Source organism: Nipponia nippon, unplaced genomic scaffold, assembly GCF_047370975.1.
Source record: "Nipponia nippon isolate SJK-2023a ecotype South Korea unplaced genomic scaffold, ASM4737097v1 scaffold_1, whole genome shotgun sequence".
Classification (NCBI taxonomy): domain Eukaryota; kingdom Metazoa; phylum Chordata; class Aves; order Pelecaniformes; family Threskiornithidae; genus Nipponia; species Nipponia nippon.
In genome coordinates, this window is record NW_028262290.1 from 22,892,973 (window position 1) to 22,917,665 (window position 24,693).

The 24,693-nt window shown below is 48.5% G+C and overlaps 1 protein-coding gene across 1 annotated transcript; it reads left to right on the forward strand.

Moving 5' to 3' along the window:
* Positions 1-3,816: 3,816 nt before the first annotated feature.
* RRM2B (ribonucleotide reductase regulatory TP53 inducible subunit M2B) lies at positions 3,817-23,735 on the forward strand. The gene is made up of 9 exons (XM_087748399.1): positions 3,817-3,950; positions 8,660-8,815; positions 10,496-10,612; positions 11,571-11,704; positions 12,781-12,875; positions 15,202-15,335; positions 18,548-18,652; positions 20,824-20,937; positions 21,424-23,735. The coding sequence occupies exons 1-9, from the start codon at positions 3,897-3,899 to the stop codon at positions 21,574-21,576; spliced, it is 1,062 nt and encodes a 353-aa protein (XP_087604525.1). The 5' UTR covers positions 3,817-3,896; the 3' UTR covers positions 21,577-23,735.
* Positions 23,736-24,693: the final 958 nt, after the last annotated feature.

Below are 24,693 nucleotides of genomic sequence, written 5' to 3' on the forward strand. Positions count from 1 at the left end.
CTGCAAGTCTGGATTAACTGGATTTCAGTGCGTGTGGCATTGGGTAATCCCGAGGTCTGAATGTCCACACGGAGAGTGAAATGCGTAGGTGAATTGGTCATGTGAAAGCTTCAGTGACGACCTTGAAGTCGCGGTGCTGGAAGTTCCCGCACGGTCTGTGTGGGGAGGACACGAATGGGCTTCGCAGCTGGAATCTGCCCTCCATCGCAGTGTAGTCATTGCTCGGAGGACTTCCTAGCATCAGCAGGAGCACCGATGGGTCCTTTCCTAGTTGGAAATTGCTTTCGTGGTTTTCATTTGCAGCTATTTGAGTATCTTATCATTGAACAGATTTGCTGAACTGGGAAGTATGGAGGGCTTTTAATTTTTTAGATATCTTTTAAGGATTTTATGTGGAGTTGTCTTTAAGAGGGTAACTTCACGTCTTGCTTGAAACACAAGCCTGTGAGTGAGACTTTTTCCCCCTTTGTCCATGGCTTTCTTAGTATAAAGGTATTTTTTGTCATTAAATACCACCGCAAGTTACCGTTATAGTAATACACCATTTAGTAGAGCAAGAAGCAGTCGGTTGCTCCCAAGTGTTTCAGGACATTTTTCCATAATGGTGAAACTTTTCAGTATCCGTTGTCCAGTAACAACGACAGCTAACACGAATGTCTATGTTTGAATACTATAGTCAGGCGAACCTATTGGAAAACAGGTTGCTGCCACAGCCCGTGGTAAGGTGTCTCTGCAAGGAGACTCTTTTAAGAAAATAGTTGGTTTGAACATACTGAAATTATTTGCAAGTTGGTACAGTGAACAGTTTTAAGCTGAAAAAGTGGGTTTCGCTTTGATTTACGAATGAAAATTCTTCGATTTACCTGAAATGGCATTATTCATATAAAAAATGGTATTTACAAAGCATTTTTAAAAGGCAGCTAAATATTCCCAAAATAAGTAATATCTTTTGGGGGAGGGAGGGCGTGAAGAGGTGTTACAGTTCAAGCTGTCATGACTGCATTTTGGATGTCTTAGTAGATAAAATTTGGGGACATATTTTGTATCAATAACTTACTTTGCCTTGCCATGGAAGAGTACTTTGCCCAAGAGGTTGTAATTGATGCTAGCGTAGATTACATTTTTTTCATTGCTTTTATTATTTTCAGGACTACTAAACGCAGCGTGAACTTGTAGATTGTTCTCATTCATGGCTTTCCAAAGGAGAACGTGGAAATGCTTTTTTTATTTATGCTTTTTTTTTTTTTTTTTAGTAGATCAAAATTACTCCGTTGGACAGAGCAAGCTTTGGGAATGCAAAGCTGTGCTAGTAAGCCTGTAAGGTCTGGGTCTGCCCAAGGGTGTACGAAAGGCGTGTGCTGCTGCTGCACTTCCATTAATTGCAATTAGCAGAGCGAGCGAGCTGTTGTGAAGCCACAGGCCACCCTGCGGGAACGCCCGTTCCGGCGTGCCGCCTTGCTGTGGGTCTTCTCCCCTCCCTGCTGTGAAGCGTCCCGCGCCTCAGGGAAGCGGCGCCACGCTTGCAGGACGTGACACTGGACGTGATCCGGCGGATCAGAGTCCCTCCCCGTGCAGAAACACCTCCGCTACTCCTAGCGCCTGTCTGTTGTGAGCGAGCGCAGATAAGGGGCCATGGGGACCAGGCCGTTAGGAGCTAAGGAATTAATACAGCTTCTACCACCCGTTGGGGAGCTTGTTCTAAATAGGGCATCATAGGTACAGCCAAAATCGTGCAAAATTGTGTAAAATGCTGCATTTCATATGTATGTTTATTCTGCTTGTAAACTATTTTACAGTTCCACAAGTGCTCTACTGTATTTCAGTATCATGTGCATGATGTAATTAATTTATATAAAACAAAGCTAACAGAAGTTGGTGTATTTTTGTGGAGGTGCAAGAACAGCCACCTGCTGTTTTGCTAATCTTTGTGGTACGTTTCCTTTGCAGTATTTTTCCTTTGTATATTAATCGTGAGGCACCGTGTAAGTAGATGTTTGCTCTGCATCTGTAAAAAGGCAGGTGTGACTTTAAGAAGTTATCCCCAAATACCTGAACTCCTTTCTATTGCTAATTATATTAATTTGTGGTAGTTCTTAAACCTTGTCAAATACTCAGCAGGACAGTTCCTTATTTGGGGAATTCTGAAACAGCAGCCAGGATAATCGGGTTAGGGGGCTAATGTTACTTAATACGATTAGTCTGCTTCAGTTTTGCTGCTTGTTGTTTTTGGCCCAGAAACTCCTGCGTCTCCCTCTTAAACCGTCAGCACACTCTGCATTACACACACCAATACAATTTGTCAGTGTTAATGGGTCAGTTGGGTTTGCTCTACATCAATCAGTGTTCCTCTAATTGTTTGCTCTGGACAAAAAAACTGGAATCCCTGGTACTCGGTACACCAAGGAGCGGAGCTGCTGTTGGATGTGAATATTAAGCAACTTGTATGGGTATCTCTGGGTAATAAAACTTGAAGGCTGACTCGGAAAGAGCAGTAGTTAGGTAACAGCAGATGTTGTTAGTGTAAAGCCACCTTTTCTCATTTACTGTGTGTGTGTTTCTGGTGTGCTGTTTAGTAACTTGCTGCTTAGGCATGTGTTTCTGCTCCTCAGAAGACTCAATGTAAGAAAACCAAAGCTGTTCTGGTGCTTGGGGCCACCCGTGTGTGTGCACGGCCACCCATGCTGCACAGATCCCACCACTGAACTTCCCTCACCCTCTGCCCCCGGTGAGGCTTGAGCTCCTCTCCCAAGGTGTAAAAAAGCTGCAGGAGGCAGATGCGGTCTGGAGGAGCCCAGCTGGCCCGGTTCCCCCTTCCCATGCTTGGGAAATGGGTAGAGGGGAGGTCTCAGTCACTCTGTGGTGGCCAGGTGCCTTTAAAAAAAATTCTTAATGACAGAGAACTAACGAAACTGAAGGCTACCTTTCTGGAAAAGGATACCAGAATCCCTCGAAGCCCCTGCCTGTGCACTCTGTACCTTCCCTGGCTGCAGGGTGCCTGGGGGTGTTTGGCCGGTGCTTGGACTGGGGAGCAGTGGGCAGCGATGGGGATGGCGCACAGCGTCTATGGACGGCTCTCCGCTGAGGAACACCAGGCGTCCAGCTCCCCCTCCTCCTCCCGAAGGGACCACCCTGGGCTCCAGGCATTTCTCTCGGCCTCTAAGGAGTGGCTCAGTCCTGCTTGCCTGCCTTGGTGCTCGTAAACTTTTAGTTCTCGCTCACCGGTGTTTGCTTTTAGATTTGCGTCTCTGATTTCAGGTCTTCATGACAAACCAGGCCGTACCTAGTCGGTGGGACTTTTCTTCTCTTTTTTCCTACGGACTCCTGGATTGTTTTGGCAGATGACCCACGTGTCTGCCGGACGGGGGCCCGAGGGCCTGCCCAGCTTCGGGATGAGGGAGGATGAGGAAGCCGCTGAACTCCGACAGCTCCCAGCTCTGGATGAAATCCCTCTGCGTGCAAGAAGTGACAGAAACACGTCAACAGTGCTTTTGCTCGCGCTGTTTGCGCTCCCAGGGCCCTGCAAGCACCTCCACGCACTACGACTACGTCCGCCTGTTACGCGGCGGCTGGAGGGTGTTCTGAGGTCGCCGTTGGCTCGGGAGGGCTTAAAAAAGGCTTTTTTTTTCTCGCAGGGGTTGCTGTTTCTGGTACACTTTCGGAGCGCCGGCCCGTACCCCGGGGCCTGCGCCGCCCTCAGCCCAGCGCTGCGGGGCGGCTCCTGCTCGGCAGCCGCCTCCCCGGGGCCGGGGCCGCCTCAGGCCGCGCCCGGGCGCTGCCGCGGGCCCGGGGCCGCCGCCGCTGTCCGCCCGCCCCGCCCCGCCCCGCCCCGCGGAGGAGGAGCGGCCGCGGCCGTGCCCGTTCCCCCGTCAACCGCCGCGGCCCAGTCGCCGCCGGCCATGGGCGAGCACCGGGGGCGAGCGGCCCTGCAGGAGGCGGCCGGGCCGGAGCGGGTAAGGCCGGGGCGGTGGGGCCCGGCGGTGGGCGTGCGGGCGGCTCCGGGAGGCAGCGCAGCACTGCCCGCCGCTGTCGCGTCTCCGGCCTCGCCGGCACCTGCCCGAGCCGCCGGCTCCAGGCGGGCGCCGCGGCCTCCTGTACCGCCGGGGTGCCGGCGGCTGCCGCCGCCTCCCCGCCGGGCCGGGCCCCCCCCGGGGAGCGCGGGGCTGGCAGGGAGGGGTTTTGGGGCCACCCCGGCCGCGGTGGCTTCACCCCCGCCCGCCCTGGGGCTCTGCCGACGGGGCTCCGCGGCGGCGGCTTGGGGAGGGCGCGGGGACGCCCTGGCGCCCTTGTGCTGCGCGGGCGCGGGCGGGCCCTGCCCTGCGGCGCCGCGGCCGCGGGGAGCACCGAAGGCGGACGCGCGATGGATGAAGGCGGTCAGCCGGGACTCGGGCCCGGGGTCGGCCGGTGCAGGGCCCGGGCAGCGCGGGGCCCCGCCGCCCTGCCGGGCCTGGGCTTGCGGAGCTGTGCCTGCCTGGGCCCGGGAGGGCAGCCCTGTCCCCTCTGCCCCGGGCTGCCGTGCAGGCGGGCACGGGTGCTGGTGGGGGGTCCTGGCTTCCCAGCCCTGCGGACCAGGAGAGCCTGCCCCCAGGAGGTGCCGGAGCTCCGTTCTGGGTTCTCCCCGGTGCAGCCCTGCGAAGCCAGGCTGAGGTGTGCGAGGGTAAAGGATCTTTACGGCAGAGAAACCCACATGGTCTTCCTAAACCTTTGTGTCTCAGCAGTACTCAAGTTTCCAAAAGCTGGGGCATGCAAGCCTAAAAAACCCGTAACGTTTCCCTCCGTGAACAGCAGCGTGCTGTACCCACAGCAAAGAGGTGCTCGCTCTGGCCTGCCAGAGCCCAGCAGTAGTCCTGTGCATCCCCTCGGCGCGCAGAGCCCACAGGCGCTGCGCTCCTCAGCTGCTGTACGGTGGAAGCCGTCTCTCCCGGGAGCGCTGGTGATCTTCCCAGCCTCACCGCTAGCATGGCCTGCGCTGCCCAGGGCTGGCCTGAAGCCTTTGGGAGCTTGTGGGATGCACGCGCAGCCTCTTACCGGGGTCGTCTTAAAGGTCTTTCCCAACCTAAACAATTCTATGAGTCTATACCATGACATGGTATGTGCCCCATCACAGTGCTGGCTCTGCCAGCACCTTTAGCTTTTTTCCTGGCTACAGCTGATACAGGGCATGTAACCGAGATACTTGCACGCGTAGCCCAACAGCTATTGCTGTGGAGTGGTGGTTATATGTGTGTATATGTGTTAATTATTTCCTAGTTTGCTGGATTTGAAATTAATGGAAAGAGCTGCAGTGCTACTAGGCACTCTTTGTTGTCCATTGGGTTTATTGTCGTCACCAGAAGAGTTTGTCTCTAGCAGTTGCAGAATAACCAGGATATGATGTACTGGAGTCTGTCCAGCAAAGGGCTGATGATTAGAAGACTGGAGCATCTGTCGTACAAGGAGAGGCTGCGAGTGCTGGGACTGTTCAGCCCGGAGAAGAGAAGGCTCTGGGGGATCTCATCAGTGTGTGTAAATACCTGATGGAGGGAATAAAGGAGATGGGGCCAGGCTCTTCTCAGTGGTGCCCCGTGACGGAACCAGAGGCAATGGGCACACACTGAAACACACAAGGTTCTATTTGCACCTAAGAAAACACTTGTTTATTATGAAGGTGGTCAAATGCTGGCACACGTTTCTTATAGAGGCTGTGTAGTCTCTATCCTTGGAGATACTGAAACCTCGGCTGGACGCAGTCCTGGGCAGTCTGCTCTGGCTGACCCTGCTAGATCAGGGGTTGGGCTGTGCCCACCAGCTTCAGCTCTTTTATGCGTTTGGCTCATGTTGTCTGAACAGAAAGTAGCATGTTGGCATTATAAACTGGATGTTCTTCATTTTTATGGCGACTGTTGACTGTTCTATGCACCATCACAGAATTAAAGAAAAGATGCAGGGCGTAGATTGAAAGCAGGAGGTGTATCGGCCTAGGGACCGTGACCTTCTCCAGCTCCCCGTGCCCCTGCCAGCGCCTGCCGGGGCCAGGAAGGCAAGGCTGGAAGCGCGTTGTGTTCCTTCAGTGCGAGGTGGTGGCTGCTCTGAAGCCCTGGCAGCCATCAGAATGTGCTGTGCATCTGAAATGGAATTAGAGAAGGATCTTCCATGAATTTTTCAGCTGAGTTGTACCAAAACACATACTGCGTTAACAAACAGGCTAGGTAACGAGTATTACTCAGATAAAACTTTGGCTAAGAGGAATGGAAACCAAAATGTAGAGAGAGAGGACTGTCTCGTAGCCAGGAGCTGCCTGCCTGCCAGCTTGGAAATGGAGCTTGCCTGTCAAACTCCTCTGCCCCTCAAGAAGGGGTTAGGGGGAGGTTCCAGTATGGTGTAGTCTCTGTGGGCTGACCCTTCCTTTTTTAAAATAAAAAAAAAACCAAACACCTATTTTTTAAAAAACTTGTACTGTTTTCCAGTTCTGTGTGGTGGTCCTTCTCAGGGTCATGCCAGCACTCTGAGTCTTTGGCTCCTGGAAGCCATCCTTCTGCTTTCCTGCCATCAGGGCTCTCCAGAGCGTACACACTGCCTGACGAGCCTTTTCTTCTCTCACCTTTCTGTCTCGCTGTGCACTGACAGTATTTTCTGGTGTGTTGACCCCTCTCTCTGTGGCCTGCGGCACGGCAGCTGTTGAAGGCCATTGGAAAAATGACAAGTGCTCCTTGTCTCAGTGTTGATCTCCAGTTTTCCTGCCATACTGGAACTTTGCTCTTCCTGTGCTCAGCTTCACTTCTGTACACCAGAAGTATTTTTCAAGTTAGCTCCTTGCATTATGGGCCCTGCATGCTGGCTTTTGTTCAGGAACATCAAGGCTGAGGTTAGTAACTGGTAGTAACTTTTAGCCTTGTTAGGCTAAAATAAATACTTGGGGGTAGTCCCCAGGCGGTATAGAAGGGTTTTGGTCAGGAGAATGCTGGGCTAACAAGGAAGACTTTTGCAGTGTTTCCTTTTTCAAGGCTGACGGCTGGTGCAGAAGCAGATGGAGATGCTAGCTGCGTGGCAGGCCCTGAGAAGGAAGGTCTGTGCTAAGTCAGGGTGCCGTCCCCGCTGGGCCCAAACCTCCCCTGCGGCGCTTCCAGGGGGTTACTGCAACCATCTCTGCGTCCTGGGAAGTACAAAAGGTCTTGGACTCTCATGGCCTTCAGCAGAGACTCTGCAAGATGACACTGGGAAATTTATCTCATGTAATTGAGTATTATTTAAAAATATAATAAAGTGGTAAAATTGTAACCCAGAACGTGCTTCCTGATGTGTTTTCTTTGGGAATCTGCAGTACGTGTGGCAGCTATGCAATGTGCATGTGTGTTTGGTTTTTGTTTGTTTTTTAAATGTGACTAGAATTACTTGTTTGAGGGTATTTTCCAAATTGAAGTAAAGGATTACTTTTTATTATGTGAGTGGTTATGAGCAGACTGGGTAGGGAAAGGGCTTTGGCACCTCCTAGGAGGGTAGAAGCAATGGTATTCAAAACCTTTTCGTCCCCTTCTCTGCTGTATTATATATAATACCTCATATATTGCCTGTAGTTAGTTATCCTCTACAGCAGTGTCAGCGGGATCTCAGAGCCGACCCAGAAAGGTGTCCTGCTGGCTAAACTTCTGACCAGTGTGAGTCACCAGCCCTTCTGGAGAGGCTGCAGCATGCTGTCCTGACAGCTCTTCACAATGGTTGTCTTCAGTAGGTGCCTGGTGACGAGCCTGGCGGGGATGCTCTCTGGTGTTGGTCCCGGGAGCAGATGTCCCCAGCTGGAGGCGAGGTGAAGGCCCTGCTCATGGAGTGCCCTCTCCATGCTGCTCTTCACTGGCCTGTCTCCTGAACATGAGCCGTCCCCACCTCGGCCGGGCTGGTAGCTCGCTGAGGAGGAGCTGTGCACGGGCGTTCTCCGGGAGCCCACGCACAGGGAGCAGGGTGGGGGTGGGTGACTCCAGGCAGGGGTTTTCCTGCTGCCTGCTGTTGGAAAGAGAGGCACACAGCTTCATATCGGCGCTTGGGGGACAGCCTCCAGAGCAGCCTCCAGACGCGTGCCAGTGTGCAGGCTGCCTTCTGCTCACCGCAGGGTTGCATACACGAACCTCCATGCAGAGACTTGCTGTGGCACAGGGCTGTTCCTCTACCAAATGGAATTAGTTGCTGTGATCTCACGGCATTTTTAAGAAAGTCCACTGGCTCGATGCAAAGTGAATGATTGGGACGTAACCTGGGCAGTGAGCCTCGCGGAGCTGTGCCGGATGCGGGCTGGCGGCAGCGTGCGGTGACCTTGCACAGATCTCCCCACGTGCAGCACCGCAGCGGCTGATGTCGTTTCCCGGGGCAGGTTTCCTCCTCGCGCTGCAGAAAGGCTTTCTCTGGCACGCAGGCGTCGGTCGCTTCCTGGCGCCGGTGCAGCTGGGAGGGGGCAGTTGATGCGAGCCGTGCCGGGTAGAGCCGGGCAGACAGGCAGCGCTGCCGCCCCAGCAGCAAGAGCACGGATGGAGGGCGAGGGGGCAGGTACCCCAGGGACAGGCTGTGTGTCCACCCGAGGGGAGCGGGTGAGTGTCCGCATCACACAGGTGGCTTTTGAACCACACTTTTGGGATATGGGGAAGAGCAGGAATAAGTAATGGCAACCTTAACCAGAACTGCGCTTTATCTTCAGAGCTCCTCTCCGAGTGCTGCTGAAAATGGCTTGGACATTGACGAGGAGCCTCTTCTCAGAAAAAATCCCCGCCGGTTCGTCATCTTCCCCATCCAGTACCCAGACATATGGAAAATGTATAAACAGGCTCAGGCCTCCTTTTGGACAGCAGAAGAGGTGAGCCCTGGGGCCAGTGGGTTGGCACAAGGTGCTCAGGCCGGGGTGCTGGTGCTTTCTTCCTAGCTCTGCTGCTGGCTTCTCTGTTGTAAGGGTCGGAGTTAATGGCATCAACCATGAGGTGCCTGCCCCAGAGCAGGACTTCATTCACGGACAGTGGAAAGAAAGCCACTTCCATAGGGCAATTCAGCAGAACTGTTTTAGGTGTCTGCTTTAGGAAGAGGTGGAATTGTATCCTGGGATGCTTTTCTGGTTGTAGAGGGAGCCTAAGTCAGATAGATAGCTCTGATTTGTGGTCACAGCTCCTACCCTGCTGTGGTCTCTGTACCCGCAAGTAACTCCTTGTCCACGTAATAAGATGTTCTGGGCGATTTCATGTGAATGCTGTTCTTTAATATTAGGCACCTGTTTTTCAGAAGGATGATGATAATCAGGGACACTTGCTAAAAATGCTTCTAATTGACTCCTGATTGCCCTGCTTAGATGCTTGCCCCGTGTTATAATGCAAGCTGTAAGTTTTCCCACGAGGTTGCTGGTTAGCCAGACCTGAGCAGCACTCAGCTCGCTACACTTGCAGCAGCAGAGGCTTCTGAACACCGTGCTGATCTGGAGAGATTACCTGCTAGCTGAGCTGGGTGTTCCAACTCGAAGCTTCTGCAGCCTTTGCTCATCTGTGAGCAGTGATCTGCAGTTGCAGAGGAGTGAGCTGAAAGCACTGACAGGCTCTCAATAGACCAGAAAGCATCCTGGGATGGCGAGGAGCATAGAAGTGGTGTTCCGTTGCCTGCCTGGGAGGCTTGCTGCCCTGTTGCGGTAGAGGTTGATTTGAGCCGTTAAAGAAAAGGCATTTAAACTCCTGCCTGATCAGCATTGCCCTTTTACCATCTTACTGGTTCTTTCTTACACTGTCCTACCCTCTGTCAGTGCATTTCCAAACGAAACGGAAAGTTAACTGTAAAACCGGTTTGTGTGTGTATGTGTTTATATACACGTATGTGTGTACATGTTTATACACACACACACACATACAAGTTTTTAGGCCTCTGTATTTTTTACATCTGGCCCTACTTAACTGCTGCTGCGGTTCAGAAATCCCTCCAAACAAACAAACAAACAAAAAAGGCCTATGCGAAGGAAGTTGTGGTTTTCTACTGTGGCTAGAGTTCAGTCTGGTAGACGAGAGCAGTTGCACAGCATTCGCCCTGTGCCATTTTTTGGCAGGATGGAGGCTGAACACCTGCCAAAGGCAAAAGTCCCCTCAGTCCATCTTTTGGCACACCTGGGTATAGGTTTCTTGGAGTATCAGCATTTATTTCAAGTAGAATTTAAGGGTCTCAGAGTGTGCTCTGCTTATTAGTGCATGTTCATACTCATGACAAGAAGATACTAATGCTTTTCAAAATCTGATTTATTTATAATTCAATGGACACTGGTTTTTACTCCAAATTACAAAAATGTAAACTGCAAAGCAAACACGTGATGTTACTGTTGCAGAGGGAGACAGCAGTACTGCAGCATGCCTGTTGTCTTTTACAGTCACATGTATTTAAATTCTCTACCTGTAAAGCTTTGAGAGCAAACACCAAAACTCTGCCTCAGTCATTTGAGTAGGCTGCTTCTGTTGTTACAGAATGACAAACTCAAAAGGGCAATAATGTTTTTCTTTTTTCTTTTCATTAGGTTGATTTGTCAAAGGACCTTCCTCACTGGAACAAGCTGAAAGCAGATGAAAAATACTTTATCTCTCATGTTCTGGCATTTTTTGCAGCTAGTGATGGAATTGTAAACGAAAACCTGGTGAGAAAGCTTTACAGAGGGCTTGAATACTTATTCATTTTATTGGCTTATTGGCTTTTCATTTTGGTTTTCTCACATTAGTACATAAGTTTATTACATGTGTACTTTTTTTCTTCCCATTATCTCACCTTTGCCAAGGGGAATAAGCAGCTTGTTCTGCTGGGGCCAGTGCCTGAGTTAAATTGGGTCCACTCTGGTCAGCAAGACTCCGAATCACATCACTCTTGGACACAGTTTTTAAGCTCAGCCTTCTGCCTGGCTGTGTTGATCCACATTTCTCAGTGAATTAATAGAATCCCACGCTTCTTCCCGTACTTGGATTAGATGAGACGTAGGGAGGGGTTGTGCTGTGCCATGCTCTGTATTCTTCATTTTGGTAAAATCCATTTTGCTCTCACTTAACAGCATCCTAGAATCTTTTAGGGCTGTAGGTGGGTGCTGCTAAAAAGGTGGGGAAATCTTTCTGCTGAAATCAGTTCTGTGCTGCAGAATGTCACACCACAGGTTATCAGTGGTATCTGACTGAAAATGCCCAGTTTAGATCTTGAATGTCTATAACGTGCAGAATATGTCATAGTATACGCGCATATATTGCATGAATACGTCTTACGTCGTACTGGTTTTTTTTTTTAACAATGAACAAAAAGTCTGAGGCTTTGTTCAATATGCAGTGTTTACTACTGCAATATTTTGCTGTTCTCCTCCTGTGTACGTGTGCCCTCATGCTTCACTGCAGCTCTCTATCCAGTATGCACAGCAGATGTATTTACTTCTAGCTAGCTTGCTTTATTTTCTTCTGCACCACACCTATCTTATTGACATATCTGTGAATAAAGTAGGGCTGAACTGCTCCCATCCTTTCTCTATGGTAGAGATCTATTGTCTCTCTCATTAAGCTTAAGAGTACTGTCAGGACTGGTTTTACCGCACTCATTGCCATGCTTTCTGCTTTTGGTAGGTGGCACGTTTTAGTCAGGAGGTGCAGATCCCAGAAGCTCGTTGTTTCTATGGCTTTCAGATTCTCATTGAGAACGTTCATTCAGAGATGTACAGCTTGCTGATAGACACCTACATCAAAGATCCTGAGAAAAGGTAAACCTCTGGATGTGTTACAGACCCATGGGAAACCTGGCACCTAGTCCAGCGGCACTGTTGTTGGGCAGCAGCAGCAGCTGTCTTCTGTTTCATACTGACTTACTGGGGGAGCTGGGGATGGTTTCTTAAAGCTTTCAAGGCCTACATGCCTGGCCCCCAAACCGGAGAGAAGTATCGCTGACCAACAGACTTGCGTGGGAGTGTTGGAAGGTTAGTTAATACTTGTAAATCTTTGATTGTAGGAAGTGCGGACTTTGTGAAATATTGTTAAAGGTTAGACAAGCTCCTCGTGGTTATTGTGCTCCTGAGGTGCTTGCTCTCACCTCAGCAAAGGATCTGCTTTGGGAGATTGAGTGCTCGTGATCCAACTGGTGTTTCTGACACGCACTAATCAACCAGTCGCATCCTTTCAGCTTTTTTGTTGTCAGTGCTTTTTCATACAACTTGAACTGCTTATTTTTAAAGTTTTGAGTTCTTTGGAGAGCCCCATCGCTTTTGTTGTCTGGAGAACTTCCGAGTCCAAGTGGTAATACATTTGAAAAGAAGCGCTTTCCCTCAGAGACTCCACCATGGTGATAGTCAGGCAGAGCTTGGTTTCCCATGGTGCCATCCTGTGTGGTGACAGTGGGAGGACTGCAAGGTTTCCTTTCAGGTGTTTAGCATGGGAACAGAGCCTGTGCTTCTGGGGATTGTCCAGTTCCTTTTGTGGAGCTGGGCAAGATGAGGTTTAGCTCAGTGTGTAGGAAGTGGCTGCCATCTGGCTTGAAGTCTGAGAGGCAGCGTGGTCTGGCGGGTGGGCACTCCTGGGATGGGACGTTTGAGTTCACTTCCCATCTCTGCAGCTTGCCTCCTCCAAGACCTTGGGCTTGTTGCTTTCTGCACATCTGCCTCCCTGTGCCCTTGTTATCAGAGACCATCATCCCTTAGGGGTGGGAACGGTCTCTTACTTGGGTTAGTTCAGAGTGTAGCATAATGGGTTCCTCTGTGTGGTGGAGCCAGTAGGGACAACCAGGGCAGATTTACACAAAGTACTTCTTATTATTCTGATGTTTTCTCTTTGTTTTCTTCTGTAGGGATTTCTTATTTAATGCTATTGAAACAATGCCTTGTGTCAAGAAGAAAGCAGACTGGGCTCTGAAGTGGATTGAAGACAGAGAATCCACTTTTGGTGTGTAGCTTCTCAAAAACTTGTTTCTGTTGCACATGTCACAAACTAAACCTCTGGGAGTGAGCTGCATCCCTGGAACGTGAAATGAAATTCCCCACAGATGTAGTGGCTTGTGGGTCTCTGGTTTAACTAAAGAACTAGGAGTAGCTTCTGGTGAGCATGTAAGATTTTATCTTCAGCTAAAGCAAAGTAGTAATGGCAGTGCCCACTAGAATCATGTTATGAAAAATGCTTGTGGGTTTCTCTGTGGTTTTTTTGTCTTTATACCGAACAACCTTAGTTTCTTCAGATTTTGCTTGTAGACCATGTTTTCTAGGAGTTCTGATTATTTCTTCCAGTTGGCTCCTATTTTGTACTCCAGTGTTCAGAACTGGGCAACTCAAGTCTTGCAAGTCCAGGCTTTTTCTGTGTTCATGTTCATAGACAAATTCGTGTGTGATGTTAGCCTTTTTTTGTAATAGCATGACTGAGCCTCGGCAAAAAAGATTCAAACATCGTGTCTCTGGTGTTTCTGGTTTGCTGTTGGGACCAGGTTCCTAGTTTTTGTATCTCATTTCAGAGCTGGGACACTGGCTTAGCTTCCATCAGCATGGTGCAGGGCATCCTTTCCAGTGTTCTGCGTTCAGCTTACGATGTTGACTGTGAAGGATGTGTTGTTTCTAAACCAAACATTCTCTGTACTTAGAGAAAGTGTAGGAGATGGAGAGATTCAGCCAGACAAACAAAATAAATCTGAATATCATTCTTTTGCAGCATCTGTTGTTCACAGCTCTTGTTTGAGTGGGGTTCTTTTTGTAGCTGTAGATTCTCCTGTCCTGGAGCGTCCCGCTGCCTCCCCAGTCTGGCTTTGCTTGCTGTGTGTGGAGTCCCTTTTGCATCTCCTTCATTCGGCTCCCAGCAGCGTGGGGTGTGCCAGCAATCAGAAGGTTCCCTGACTCAAAAAGCAATGTTGCTCCTGCCCCCAAACTTCATGCATCCTATCCAAATTTTTGTAAAGTACATTTCTACTCTTCTGGTTTTTGATCTAATTTAGAAAACTTCCCAAGTTTAAAACATTTGGGGGGCCCAGGTCTTACCATTATGGATTATGAGATATGGTATACGAAAGTGGCTTGTATGCTTGGTGTTTCCTTCCAGCTTGGGGACCGGGCCTGCAACCAGGTCTCCGCAGCTTTGGTTTCTTATGCTGAGGGTTCAATTGCTGTATCTGTTCTGTGGACTCTGAGCCTCCTGGCATGCACTCAGGTCATGTGGTGCTGCTCATGGGTGGTTTTTGTTTCAGCAGAACTCGTTTGTATGGTAGCTAGTCAGGTGGAATGTAGTAAAAACCATATCAATATTCATGCTTGTTCTTAATTAAACCTGTATTGTATGAGTAGCCTTTCTCCACTCCTCTCTAGAAGTAACCTAGGAGATTTTTAGTGTTGCCAGACAAATTCTTTCCTTAGTAACTTCTGTGATACTTGTAAGTTCGTGTTGCTCTTCATGCTGTTTTCCTAACTTGAATTTCTTCAGATGAGCCAGCAGATGGCATTTGCATCTCGTAGAGGAAGTGGGAGATCTGGCTATTTTGGGGTTATTTTATTTTTTAAACAAAATTCTATGCAGTTCTCACTGGGAAAAGACACCAGCACTTAATGCAAAAGGTCTTCATGGTAGAATATACCCAAGGATCTTGTGAAGTTGTTAAAAATAGCGTATGTGGAATGATGTGTCTTCACCAAGCAGTCAGATGGTCTCGTAGTCTGAAGAAATACATTCCTGTAGAGAACAGGGAGAACAGGGACCAATAATGCTGTGCTTTTCTTGGATGAAAGGTGGGATAACAGGTGCGATAACATAAATAGTTATTTGTGTCTTGATGAATTATGTTCTGTGTTCTTCTTCTCTTGTACGAATATGGTTTTATGTAGATTCTCAACAAGCATAAATTGAGCTGTAGGGTTTTTTGTTTAATTTATAGGAGATTGGCTCTTCTCCCAGGTTTGTCTATTAGTTACACAGCCGTTTTCCTGCCTTTTTGGAGAAAGAGATAAAGGAGTCTTGGCCACTTTGGACAATTATGTTCTTTTCCTTCTGACCTGTGGCAGTTTCAGTGGGTGCCCTGCTTCTGCTGTTCTGCTGGGGTTGCCTGTGGTTAAGTGCTGTTGTGTATGTAGACCCTGTATGCCTCGGGATCTGCTGAAAGATGTGGTCAGATACGGCACCTGGTGCTGCAATGGGGATTCTTCCTCTCTAACATCAGTCTATCAGATGCAAATGGTGCATCTTGCTGACGAGCAATACACAATTTTGTGTCTAACTGAAAATGTGTTATGTTAAACAGGTGAGAGAGTGGTTGCCTTTGCTGCAGTTGAAGGCATCTTCTTTTCGGGCTCCTTTGCTGCTATATTTTGGCTGAAGAAGAGGGGCCTGATGCCTGGACTGACTTTCTCCAATGAACTTATTAGCAGAGATGAGGTAACGTGTCATGTCCTACATACTGTCTGGGAAGGAAAGTGTGTTTCCAGGGGACAGGCAGAATTATATTCCTAAAGATTCCGTAGTCTTGCCAAAGCAGCCCACACGTGGTGGCAGGGAGGTTTGGAGGGAAGGTGAAGAGAGCAGAAAGGGGACAAAGCAGGTGAGCGAGTGCAGAAGCAGTTTTTGGGTAGGAACCAGTGAAAAAGAATCAGCAGCGAGTAGGGGATGCGTTTCTGGGTGCAACTGAGCCTTTTTAACGTTGACGGTGCTGGAGGCCAAGGAGGTGGTAGAAGTCTGAGTAGGTTCTCTGCTAGCCAGTGTCAGCAGCAGGGTTTTCCAGGGAAGGTCCACTGTCCTGGCAGGACAGAGGTCCTGGTTACCTGCCAGGTAACTGCAGGCCGTGCTTCCTAGAGCTTGTCCCACAGTAAGCCTTCTGCGTCTGCTTTAACATCACCTCCCAGGCAGCACAGGGAAGAGACTTCTTTCCCCAGAGCAGTGCCTGACCCTGTTTCTGCAGCCTGACAGAGGAGCTGTAACTGCTGACGTGTAGGAAGATTGGAGTCCTGCAAAGGAGCAGGCTATTCCCAGAATATTTGTAAAACGGGGAAAGAAGCAGACTTCTAGCTATGAGTTACTAATGAACTTAAAGCCTAGGTGCTACTATGTCCCTCAGCAGAAATACCTGGTTTTAAAGGGGGTAAACATAAATAATAGCAATACCCCAATGTGTAGTGTGATCAAAAAGGTGACTTTTTGGATTGAAGGGGACATTCGTTTTCCTGTGCCGTGAACGGAGGCAAAGGCCTGGCTGCTCAAGGACTGGTGTGGAATTGCAGTGGGGGCTGGCTTGGGCAAGGGCCTAGCTAGGATGTGACTCTGAGCCTTGCTCTGCCTTAACTGCTTCAGTCAGGTTCAAGTGGCCTCCTTGTACCACTCCCTATCTGCCCCTAATTATGGGTCCCAGAGCTTGCAGACAGTCTTCTGCACCCATCGCCTGACCAGCTGTGGCAGATTGCTGCAGAAGCAGCAGATGCCATTCCTCTCCATGTTCTTGTGTTACCGCAGAGCAATAGGATCTCCTGGGAGGGGACAGCTACAGGTCTGCATTGGAGGGGAGTGCTTCTTAGCTTAAGATGTGATGTGTCTGAGGGGCTGCGTGTCAGCACACCGAATGCGGCAGGCCACGTGCTGACAAGTGCCCTTCCTTTCTTTTCACCACTTCCTGCGCTGCTGCCTGCCAGCTGGCAGCGGTTCCTTACGGCTGGGGCCTGTCTACAGGGCACCACACAACTTATGGCACTGTCAGCACTGAAAAAGCGGAAAGACCAGTTTTGTATGCAGTATAAACATGCTAGTGGTTTGAACTTACCAGAGTTGGTCTAAAAGAATAAAGAGCTTTATCATAATGGAAGTAATCTCCATGGATTAGATAAACTGATTTGAAAGAAGGCATCTTACAAGATGCTTTGAATTTAAAAGACACTTTTGAGGAAGGTGATATGATCAGTTAGCAAAACCAAACAGTTCTTCAGCCTTGACCTTCCTTGTGTCTTCTGCTTCTGTGAGTCATCGTGAACTGATCCATTTGAGTGAAGAAGTATTTGTTAGAAGGATCACTTGCAGGTGAATGAGATGTAAGTTCCTCTATACAGCAGTGTAACTGTACTTCTCTGCAGAGTCGAGCACCAAAAGACTGAATTTTTCTTGAGCCCTACTGGCATAATTCCAACTGCAGAGCTGTTACGAAGGGTAAGGCTTGGTGCACACAGCACCTGCATCGAAAACCAGGAAACGCTGTTGCAAGAGCAGTGGCAGTAAAAAGAATCTACGGTGGCAAACCATACGAACTGTTTTCTGAGGCACCTGAACGAATAAATGGTTAATGCTCGATATGTTTTTTGAGCTGCAGGCTCTGTTCCCAGGCTGTTCTTTGAGCTGGTGCATCTCTGATTCTTAAAGGTGCGAAGCTGCTGGGAGCACCAGTCAGCAGAGCACACTGGTTCAGGTGAGAAGCCAGGCACATCTTGCATCCTGCCAGTGATGTTGGCCTGGACAAGATCATGGGAAGCCCTGCAGCAGGGCTAAAGCTGCTAAAGCTGTCCCGAGATGGGGAGTATTTCCCAAATTATGTTGTTTCAGGGCTGTTTCATGACCTGAAGCGATTTTGTAGCCTTTCTGAAACAGTTTTCACTTCTTGGTTTTGTGTTGACCCTTGTTAACAATAGCACTGGATTGTCTCATTGCCCATAGTCTGCCAAATCCTTCTGACTGGTTTTCACTCTGGATGTGCCCTCATGGTGCTCATGTGCTGTAACCACCATCTTGCTCTCGAGGGGAGAGGGACACAGCACAGTGCTGCTTTAGTCTAGCGGCGGTGGGTATGGCTGGAGCCAGAGGCTGGAAGCTGCAGCCAGGCAAGCTCAAACAGAAACTGAGGCACCTCTTGGAGCAGCTGTCTGATAGCCCCCTCAGACCGTGAGGGATTGCTCATCTCCTGATGTTGTCGTGTCCTGGCTGGAGGCTTTTCTGGAAATCTTGGGAACGAACACAATTTACTGGGCTGCCTGCAGGATAGCTGGGTGAAACGTGAAGGCATTGGTGGGATGACTTGGGGCGCGGTAGCCGTAAGTATTACAAACCTGTGAATGTTCTGGTAGCAAATTCCTCACACTAACTGCACGTTGTGTGGAGGGATGACTTGTTAATCTTGGATTTGATGACTCTAATCTGAATCTTCCTTTCTGAAAACGCTGTGAGGAGAAGCAAGGGAAGAAATGCTACTAAAAGAACGTAAACCAAGTATTTCTGTACAGGTATCTCAAAGTGGAGAGCAGGTAAACAGTCTATGTTAACTGGCAGGTAGTTTGGCAGGTCTTGATGTAGGAGTCTTTCTGCAAAAGCATCTCTGACGGGAGGCAGGGACCCAGCAGGGCTTTGTGTAGGATCCCTGACAGTAGAGTAGCTCTCAAAAATATTTACCTGAGAAACATGTATGCTGAGTGTTATTTGGTATAGGCAGCACGTGTTGGGTTTCACATGTTACTAACCAGGTTGTAAACTAAAAGTGCCCACTACACGTGGTAATGTTACGACGGTCAAAGAAGCAGGAGGCTAGGAAGCTTCAACCTGAATGAGGCTGCCTTAAAGTAAGAGCAAACTATGTGGAGGAGGGGAAAACTGACTCTTTTTTCATTGTTCTGTTATTTCAGGGTCTACACTGCGATTTTGCTTGTCTGATGTTCCATTATTTAGTGAACAGACCGTCAGAACAGCGGGTCCGTGAGATCATCGTTAATGCTGTTGAAATTGAGCAGGTAAGCCTGGCTGTGACAGCATTGTGGGCAGCGCAGGACCAATCTTATGTGCAAAAATAAACAAATTAACTTCTAACTTTTGGGATTCCGTATTTGGTACTTGGCTCAGGCCTGGATCCCAGATGCATTATACCATCCTTTCCCTCTTCCTTAATGGTGACATTAAGAGTCAGAGACTTTCTGATTCAGTTGTCAAGCAACTGGGAGAAGCTGAAGCTAGCAGCTGGTTTCCTCCTTAAAGACAGAAAGGAAGAAAGGTTGTCTTATTTAGTATAGAATAGAATAGTTCCAGTTGGAAGAGACCTACAGCAATCATCTAGTCCAACTGCAGTTGTCTCTTAGAGTTTGTTTACCTCTGTCCTTTCAGGATCTTTGTCTCTTCCTACTGTATACACATCCCTGTTTGTCCTCAGGAGAAGACAGGGTCTGTTCTGGCCACATGTACCATGCTGGGTTCTGACTTTTTCTGAGGTTGCTGTCAGGTTCTTTCACATGAAGTGCTGCCCATCTGCAACTACAGGCTTCTGCACTGCTGAGCGTTTGGCGGGATTGTAGTTTACTTTCTTTTCTGTTGTCATCTAACTACTGTGATGATGACTGTGGTGGGTTGACCCTGGCTGGACGCCAGGTGCCCACCGAAGCCACTCTATCACTCCCCTCCTCAGCTGGACAGGGGAGAGAAAATGTAATGAAAGGCTCATGGGTTGAGATAAGGGCAGGGAGAGCTCACTCACCAATTACTGTCACAGGCAAAACAGACTAGACTTGGGGAAATTAGTGTAATTTATTACCAATCAAATCAGAATAGGGTAATGAGAAATAGAAACTAAATCTTAAAACACCTTCCCCCCACCCATCCCTTCTTCCCAGGCTCAACTTCACTCCCAATTTCTCTACCTCCCCCCCTCCAGCAGTGCAGGGGGACGGGGAATGGGGGTTGCAGTCAGTTCATCACACGTTGTCTCTGCCGCTCCTTCCTCCTCAGGGCGAGGACTCCTCACACTCTGCCCCTGCTCCAGCGTGGGGTCCCTCCCACAGGAGACAGTCCTCCACCAACTTTTCCAACATGAGTCCTTCCCATGGGGTGCAGTTCTTCACGAACTGCTCCAGTGTGGGTCCCTTCCATGGGGTGCAGTCCTTCAGGAACGGACTGCTCCAGCGTGGGTCCCCCGCAGGTCCTGCCAGCGTACCAGCTCCAGCACGGGCTTCCCATGGGGTCACAGCCTCTTCCAGGCATCCACCTGCTCCAGTGTGGGGTCCTCCACGGGCTGCAGGTGGATATCTGCTCTATCGTGGACCTCCATGGGCTGCAGGGGGACAGCCTGCCTCACCATGGTCTTCACCATGGGCTGCAGGTCTATCTCGGCTCCGGCGCCTGGAGCACTTCCTCCCCCTCCTTCTTCACTGACCTTGGTGTCTGCAGAGTTGTTCATCTCACATATTCTCACTCCTTTCTCCGGCTGCAGTTGTGCAGGTTTTTTGTTCCCCTTCTTAACTATGTTATCTCAGAGGCACTACCACCATCACTGATGGGCTCGGCCTTGGCCAGTGGCGGTTCCGTTTTGGAGCCGGCTGGCATTGGCTCCATTGGACATAGGGGAAGCTTCTAGCAGCTTCTCACAGAAACCGCCTCTGTAGCCCCCCGCTACCAAAACCTTGCCACACAAACCCAATACAATGACGAATGCCCCAGCTTTGCCTTACAACACTGACAGGTATTGGATCAGTGCCTAAACATGTACATGGCTGGGTTCAGCACTCCTATATCACTATCCTCTTCAATTTGTCATTCTAAAATGGCTGGAAGCCAAGGAAAACTGGAGATTTCTGGATCTATTCCTGGTCCCACTAGTATGGCCTGTAGGTTTTATTGAACTTGGAACTCAAGCTTTCACTGAAGCTTGGGATCTTGGGGAATAAAAAAAGGAAGAGAGGTGGGGCAGTAATAAAAATTCTTGTGCCTTTTCCAGAAAAACATGCTAAAAATAAAGGAAGGTACAAACAACTACTGAAAACAGAAGGCACTGTAGCAATGCAAGTTATTTATTCAGACAACTGCCTCGGGAGCCTGGAATATCACAAATTGTGTTACTGTGAAACACAGGTGTCTTCTCTCCTTTTCCCTTCTTAAATTTCATTTCTCTAAATGTCGTCTGTATTTTAACTTGTAGGAGTTTCTAACAGAGGCGTTACCTGTAGGCCTAATTGGAATGAATTGCACTTTGATGAAACAATACATTGAATTTGTCGCAGACCGGTTACTAATGGAGCTTGGATTCTCAAAGGTAAGATATGCAATTGCCTGAAATGCTGGCCTGCCAGGACAGCCCAGGAAAGCTGTCAGCACAAAGCACTCCCTTAATGTGCCTGGGAGCAGGTCATATTTTGCACTTGCGCTTTCTGTGAGTGACAGCCGAAACCACAGCATTAATATATATGCCTTGCTATTTAAAAGAGCAAGAACAATTTAGGCCATTGTTTCCCTTCAGCTGCCCTGCAGGTTTGTAATGGGAAACTTATGCTGTGCTCAAGTGCTGTGGTCCTCGAAGGATAATAAGCACCTTGCGCAGGTGAACTTCATCATGGACCAAACTCCTGGGGAGTGACAGTACTGAATTTGCTTAGATAGGTGTCCATAGATTTTACAGCAATTACAGCAGGGATGATATAATTTGAAAGGGTTTGACTGTTTCTTTTTTTTGTTTGTTTGTTTTTTTTAAGCTTTGTTACCCTATCAGAATCACCAGTCTAATAGTGTTTCCCTTCCTCAGGTCTTTCATGCAGAAAATCCTTTTGATTTCATGGAGAATATTTCTCTGGAAGGAAAAACAAATTTCTTTGAGAAGCGGGTTTCGGAATATCAACGTTTTGCTGTTATGGCAGAAACAATGGACAATGTCTTTACTCTGGATGCAGATTTTTGATAACTTGGCAAACAAATGGTGACTGTTTCCCTCTTCCCATCTCACTTTCTGCTGTGAAGTTGTCTCCATTTCCTCTCCTGGAATTGGAGTCTGCTGGGACTTTTTTCCTGGGTTTTCATGTTGTTTGTCTGAAGAATAAATATATTTTGCTCTGTGACATTTAAAAAAAAGGGGGGTCCTTTTTAAAAAATTGATATGGCTGTTTAAAAGAATGGCCTTTTTAAGATTCCCTTGACTCATATGCTATGATTGCTGTCTTTAAAAATGACCTGGATACTACTGCTTTTTTAAGACTTTGGTAGTGTTTTAAGAAAGCAAGCTGTGTATTTACCTCACGTTATGGTATTTTAATCTGAAAACCAGATGAGGTATCACTCTATGTATATATGTTGCTATAAATTATTTTCATGGTTTCTATTTTCATGTTTATAGATTTGGTCTAGAGTAAAAGCCCTTCCCTTTCGTCCTGCTGCAAATAAGAGTAATAAGTGAATGTGGGAAGACATTAATAAGGTATGAAGTATAAAATCTTATTAAACCCAGGGATACAGTTTGATCTCCCCATTAACCTGGGTTCTGTCTGAAAACGGTTTTACTCTGGTTGCAACTCTGGCTGTTGGTAGGAGTTTAAAACAAATACATACAATTTTTGTCTTACGGCTGTTATTGAGCAGGTCAGTGGACCTTGAATGGTCCTTGAAAAGGCAAGCCTGTTAATCGTGGAGAAAAACCACATCCTGTAGTTCTTTGGCTTGTGCTGCCTGTTTTTCCTTGCTTCTCTGAACAAGTGCCTTACTAAGCAGTCTGTAGTTGTGCTGAGTTGCAGTTGGCATCTGACACTGGGACAGCCAGCTCTGGGTGTTGTTCTCTCTTGTGCTGGGTGATTTGACGTTATCCCCTTCTTGGTTTCACTTGGGCGTTATGGGTGAGAAGGCATATCATTCCAAGGGATTATCCCTTGAGGTGCTACAAACATACCACCTGGGCTTTAAGGAAGCACCAGTAATGGATGGAGGTACTTCAAGTTGTACGTTTAATGTGAGCCATTGAAAACATGGTCACAGAGGAGCTTCTGGAGGAAGGTATTAAACCTTTCAGAAACAAATCTTGAAGTAGTATGGATTAGCAGCATCTTACAAAGGACTGTTTTTTGGGTTTTGGTGTGTTCCAGTGTGTGCCAGAAGACTTTTTTTAATTTCTTGATGCCATATGCAGAGAGTGGAGCAACTGAAGAATGCTGCATAACATGCTGCAGTGGTACTTGGGATGAAAGGGGTAGTCTTCACTTGTAGGTGGATTATTTGCAAATAGATATGCTCGTTTTTTTCAAAGGTGAAGTGAGCGTACATGAGCTAGACAAAGGGTTCTGCTTTATTAAACCCAAGCATTTTTTTCATAATGTTCAGCAATTTGTATAAGAGCTTTTATAAGTCTTTCTTATTGTTGCAGACATCCTGTGCTGCTTTTGATGTGCTGGGCATGAGATGAGGTGACAGCCCAGGGTTATCGGTGATGGGGTGGTGTAAGTGTTATTTTGCTACCAGCCCAGATCAGCCATAGCTCGGGGTATCCGAGTTCCATGAAACAGGTCCGCTGCCTTAGCGTAGGTCTTAGTGTGTTCCTGGTGTAAACATAAGCAGCAAAACTGACTCTTTTTGTTTGGTCTCAGTAAAAGATCATGAAGTATATACAATGAGCATGGAAACAGGACAGCTTTTTTTTTCCCTAGAGAAGAGCCTGCATCATTTGACATAAGGTACTTGGGGAGGGCAGAGGGGGACCTGGGGAATACAGGGAAGAGCTGGAACTGGTATCACGCAGTAACGTCCTGCAACTGCAAGAGAACTACCGACTCCAAGAGAAAATCCAGCGCATTTTGGAAATACTGTGTTGATGGGGGAGAAGGAGAAAATGTTGTAAATGGGTCTGTTGTTGGAGGAATGGAATCTATTTTTATGTCACTAAAAGTAATAAAAAGCGTTTGTTCTGAGTGTTGTGAATTTTGATGAGAGTATGCAGAATATTCAGATATGAAACTGCTATGTGCTCAGGTTCTGTAAATGTATATGAGATGCCAAAGTCTGGTTACAACAGCTCCCGCCCCATTTGTGTGTAAAATACATGTGTAGTTTCAATAAACCTGAACGTGGAGAGGAGCATGCCTTTGTTTGCTAGTTGCATGCTTGCGTGTGAAATCCAAAGTGATAAAATCGGGCTGTGCCAGAGTTAGTTGGTGTTCACAGCTTTTGGGTTGTGGGAGAAAGTTAGGAGTGCTCCATACGTCTGCCTTGCACTTGGTGAGCTCTCGACTTGCTGTTTCTTGTTCCTTGGGAATGGGGTTCGCAGTCTAGGAAGCAGGCAAATTTTTTTTCTGGAATTTTCTGGGTCAAGGAGAAACCTCTTGGGAGTCCCTTAGATTCAAAGAAGAAACACTCCAGAAATGTAATTTCAGTGGGTGATATCTGATATACCAAGGGCGTTGCGCCCTCAGGTCGGGCGCCCTGACTGCGCCTGGGCGAAGGAGCTGGGTCTGGCTCTGCACGTCCCACGCTGCGGTCATCAAGCTTACAAAGCCTGACGGTGGGGAGTGGCGAGGCATCCCTTCAGTATATTGTCTGTGCTGGTGCGTGGCTCTCGTTACAGCCAGCAGGACAGAGAAGGGACTCCTGGAGGGCTTCATCTCATGGTGAAGGACACGTCTGCAACGGTCAGGTGAGCAGAAACCTGCCTCAGGGGGCTGCAAGGGGAGCTGAGGCTCAGGGGTAGGATCCCACCTTTTAACATCCAAAAGGGCCTCTGTAGCTCCCGCTGTTCTCATTCCAGCAGACATGTGGGTCTTGGCAAAAGCCATGACTTGATTAGCAGTAGCCACAAGTGGACCACATGCTCCCAGCCATGCTCTCTGGTCATGAAACCACCGCGGGGTGCAGTAGGTCAGTGACTATTCCCAGCCCTTGCTGGGAAAGAAAAGAAAGTAGGTGAAGACAGGGCAATTAGCAAGCTCTTTCATAGGGTTTCTTGACAGCGCGGAGGCTGTGTTGCTGGACTGGTAAGACTTTTGCAGCAGATGAGGAGGCCGTGTGCGTGGCAGCACACCCAGAGCTGCGGCCAGCCCAG

Coding starts and splice junctions, on each gene's coding strand:
- RRM2B (XM_087748399.1), top strand. CDS start 3,897: ATGGGCGAGCACCGGGGGCGAGCGGCCCTGCAGGAGGCGGCCGGGCCG. Junction 11,705..12,780: donor ATCAAAGATCCTGAGAAAAG/GTAAACCTCTGG, acceptor TTTCTTCTGTAG/GGATTTCTTATTTAATGCTA. Junction 20,938..21,423: donor TGGAGCTTGGATTCTCAAAG/GTAAGATATGCA, acceptor TCCCTTCCTCAG/GTCTTTCATGCAGAAAATCC.